General features: G+C 37.7%; 1 protein-coding gene across 1 annotated transcript; it reads right to left on the reverse strand.

Annotated features, from left to right (window-relative positions):
• Nucleotides 1-1,099: 1,099 nt before the first annotated feature.
• Nucleotides 1,100-1,555, reverse strand: LOC132538297 (mitochondrial import inner membrane translocase subunit TIM14-like). The gene has a single exon (XM_060190907.1). It carries the CDS (start codon nucleotides 1,472-1,474, stop codon nucleotides 1,124-1,126), a length of 351 nt encoding a protein of 116 aa, XP_060046890.1. The 5' UTR covers nucleotides 1,475-1,555; the 3' UTR covers nucleotides 1,100-1,123.
• Between the last annotated feature and the right edge of the window lie 3,137 nt (nucleotides 1,556-4,692).

Genomic DNA, 4,692 nt, shown 5'->3' on the forward strand with positions numbered 1-4,692 from the left:
GGCAGCCCTGTCTAGCACCTGATCTGAGTGGAAATGCTTCCAGTTTTTCACCATTGAGTATGATGTTGGCTGTAGGTTTGCTATATATAGACTCCACTATCTTCAGGAGTTTTCCATCTATTCCCATTTTTTGTAGTGTTTTGATCATAAAGGGATGTTGTATTTTGTCAAAGGCTTTCTCTGCATCTATTGATATGACCATGTGGTTTTTGGTCTTGCTTTTGTTGATGTGGTGGATCACATTGATTGACTTACGTATATTAAACCAACCTTGCATGCCTGGGATAAACCCCACTTGGTCATGATGAACAATATTTTTGATATACTGCTGTATCCGATTGGCTAGAATTTTGTTCAATATTTTCGCATCTATGTTCATCAGAGATATTGGTCTGTAGTTTTCTTTTTTGGTTGTGTCCCTGTCTGCTTTTGGTATCAGGGTGATGTTGGCTTCATCGAAGCTCGCAGGGAGTATTCTAGTGTCTTTAATCTTCTGGAAGACTTTTAAAAGTAGAGGTATTAGTTCTTCTTTGAAAGTTTTGTAGAATTCATTTGTAAAACCATCTGGTCCAGGACTTTTATTTTTGGGAAGATTTTTGATAACTGTTTCAATTTCATTAGCTGTGATGGGCCTGTTCATGTTATCCACTTCCTCTTTACTTAGTTTTGGAAGTTGGTAGGTATCTAGGAAATCATTCATTTCTTCCAGGTTCTCTAGCTTGGTGGCATATAGTTGTTCATAGAAGCCTTGCATGATATGTTGAATTTCTGCAGTGTCTGTTGTGATATCTCCTCTTTCATTTACTATCTGATTTATTTGGGTCTTCTCCCTTTTTTGTTTTGTGAGTCTGGCTAAAGGTTTGTCGATTTTGTTTACTCTTTCGAAGAACCAACATTTACTTTCATTGATCTTTTGTATGGTTTTCCTATTCTCAATGTTATTTATTTCTGCCCTAACTTTAGTGATTTCTGTCCTTCTGGTTGCTTTAGGATTCCTTTGTTCTTCTTCTTCTAGGTCTTTTTTTTGTTTTGTTTTTTTTTTAGTATTGAGGCATTTTATTATTTAAAAAAGGTATATATATGCATAAACTATTAAGAATTTAAGTTTCATCACACATGTACTTCATTTTTTAGCTTGACCTTCTAGTAAATCTTTAGCTTCATTGATTTTGGCTGCTATATAAGGAGATCCTCCTTTATCTGGGTGATTTAAAAGCATGATTCGACGATGAGCTTCTCTTATTTTCCCTTTGTTGGCAGTAGGGCTTACACCTAGTATTAGTGCTGCTTCCCACTTTGTAATTTTGGGTTCAAACCCACCTCTGTAATAGCCACCACTGAAGGCAGATTTCGGTAGACTTTGAAAAACTTGTTTTACTTGAGGCTCCACATGCTTCATGGCTTGCAAAACATAGCAACCTGCAAATCCTGCAGCTGCAATGGTCAGTCCAACTGCTACCACTGTGTACGCCATGGCTCCAGCTCGGCTGCCCGGCCTCCGCCGACAGCGCGGTTCATCCCAGCCCCGAGCGGCCACACGCCTCACCGGGCTTCTTCTAGGTCTTTAAGATGTGCAATCAGGTTGTTTATTTGTGCCTTTTCTTGTCTCCTTGTGCTTGTATAGCTATGAACTTCCCTCTTGGGACTGCTTTAGCTGTGTCCCAAATATTTTGATAGATTGTGTCTTCATTTTCATTGAACTCTCGAAACATTTTGATTTCTTCCTTGATTTCCTCTTTGACCCAGAAGTTGTTAAGAAGTGTACTGTTGAGCTTCCACATTTTGGCACTGTTACTAATCTTTTGTTGATTGTTAAGTGTTAGTTTAATTCCACTGTGGTCTGAGAAGATGCTTGGGATGATTTCAGTGCTCTTGAATTGGCTGATGCTGTCTTTGTGGCCTAACATATGGTCTATCCTTGAGAATGATCCATGTGGATTTGAATAAAATGTGTATTCCAGTTTCTTGGGATGAATGACTCTGAAAATGTCCAATAGTTCTAGTTTATCTATCTCTTCATTTAGCTCCCTTATGTCTTTACTGATTTTCTTCCTGGATGATCTGTCAAGTTGAGATAGTGGGGTGTTGAAGTCCCCTAATATGATTGTGTTACTGTTAATATATTGCTTTTGCTCTTTCAGTAGAAGTTTGATGTATTTAGATGGCTTCTCATTGGGTGCATAGATATTAATAATTGTTAAGTCCTCTTGATTGACTGATCCTCTGAGCATTAAGTAGTGTCCATTCCTATCTTTTTTAATCTTATCTATTTTAAAGTCTATCATGTCTGATATGAGAATAGCTGTTCCTGCCCTTTTTTGTGGGCCATTGGCTTGTATGATAGTTTTCCATCCCTAACATGACTTCTTTTGTCCATGTATGCTGACCCACCTTCCCCACTTTCATAATGTAACTTTCAAATATGCCCCTGTGTAAGGGAGAGGGGGTGCTTATGACTCTCCATTCCCACCAGGCACTGCCAAAGCGCTATTAATCAACTGTGACAGTATAATTATTTGAAGCAATAATGGGGGGAGAATGCATCATCCCATTTCTCATCCTTCCTGCCCATCTTCCTTGAAGTCTGAATGCAGGTCCAGAGCAGATTACCCTGTCAGGATCCCTGGCATTCTCGATGGGGCACCACAATGAGAAAAATTTGTTATTCATTAATTCTCAAGTCAATGGTGCATTATTGTAGCGCTTAATTTGAATAAGATAATATGTTTGCTCAAGTGTTTTTGCTTGACTATTAGATGAAGTATTATATGTACAACTATGACAAAAAATGAGTTCTGAAGTCTTTGGAAAAGGATGGAAATAGATGTATTAGAAAATAAGTGGAATAAAAACAAATTATAAAGTTCAAGTAAATGATACATAAACTGAGTAATGTACAATTGAAAGAAGAAAATGTCTACACCATGGAAGGTGATACATAGATCTGTGCTTTATGCCTTCAAAGTCTCTCAAATGATCAACTGAGATCTAATTCTGCTACTAGAGTTATCTTCTAAAAGTTAAGTAGAAGCCCGGCCAGTCTAAGAGTAACTCATTCTGTATCAACTCAGAAAGTTTCCTTTAGATAAACTTGAATGATTCTGTTAAGATATTAATTTCTGTGTCTGAAGTTGTGTATATAATATCTCTATCTCTATGTTTGAGGAAGTTTACATGTTTTCTACTATGACATGTCTGAAGCAGTAATACTACCTTTAAAAGTCTCTGATTTAAATTCATCCCCAGTAGAAAGAGGAAAACTATAATTAATTGTAGCATAAGTGTTTATCCATTAGAATTAACATTGGACAGAATTCATAGTCCAGGTTCTGTTAATGTAATAGCAAGAAATGTTAGCTCTTCATCAATGAGTCTGTAAGTGAAAAAAACAGATCAATAGTGTTGATTCTCATTTAATCAAATTTTCCAATGGAAATATCCTACCACAGCATTATGAAACTTTTAGACTTAAGAAGAATGGTAGAAAATAACTGATAACAATGTAGGGAGTTGGCATAAACCCTGTATAAACAAGAAAGATCCAGAATAAGGGCTAATACTTTCTATTAAGAAGCTCAAGAAGTTTCTTTCTACTCTCCTCTCCTCTCCTGGGTCAACTAGGAATACCAAAGGAGAACACTTGTGACCACAAGAAGGCAGAACTAGAATGACTTCAGGAACCCACCAAATCACTGGTGAGTGCAAACACGTGTGGCTCATAGAGAGGAGACTAGGAAGAGATTAAGTGGCTGCTTAAGATGAGCCTAGGGAGAGATTGAATGGCTGGTAACAGTATGGCAGTTTACCAGTTGAGACACCACCTCCAGTCTGTTTCACCAACAAAAAGATGGCTGAAGGGAGGAGAGGACTCCCCTAAGACCCACCAAATGCAACTGTGAGTCTCCATTGCTACTGCCCTCAGAAGCTGGAGCAGCAGGGGGGGAGTATGTGCTGACACCAGGGGACAGAGAAATAACAAGGAAACTCAGGAGAAGATATATACCTTGGTGGCCTAGCAGTGGGGCTGTGAAAGTCTCTTTTCATAACCACTGGAATATCTCTGCCATACCCTGCTTTATATCTTGGTCAAGAGTCAGTGATTAAGCTGAGAAGGCTACTTATAGTTTAAACACCCTCAGAATTCCATAGCCTACAGGGAAGAAAAATAACCCTTTAATTACCTTACTTAAACACAACTCAATCCAGGCAAGAGTGATCAGTAATTTGAAAAGTACTCAGAGAGAGACCTCATAACATAATATATAAAGTGGCTAAACCAACAAGAAGAAATATTGGAGGAATAAACCACGACAAGAGACCAGCTAAAAGTCCCCCAAAGGTTGAAGTACAAAATAGTAAAGTCAATATCTAAACACTAGTTAAGGAAATAATCACAGGAGTGAGTAAAGAGTTTGACAGAGTTGTCATCAGGAATGCAGAAACAACAAATGAGACTCTAGAAGAAAACTCTTTCTCAAGGTTAGAGAGCTGAAAACTGAAATAGCTGAGCTAAGAACACAACTAGCTGAACAAACTAAAACAGTATAAGAATAGGGTAACAAAATAGATGAACTCCAGAAAACAATAGAGGGCAGACAGAATAGAATAAGTGAGGCTGAAGACAGAATTATCAAGATCAAGGATGAATTAGAGACAACTAAAAAATAAATAGATCTCAAAAAGAGATTAAGA

The sequence above is a fragment of the Erinaceus europaeus genome, chromosome 4 (genome assembly GCF_950295315.1).
Source record: "Erinaceus europaeus chromosome 4, mEriEur2.1, whole genome shotgun sequence".
Classification (NCBI taxonomy): Eukaryota; Metazoa; Chordata; class Mammalia; order Eulipotyphla; family Erinaceidae; genus Erinaceus; species Erinaceus europaeus.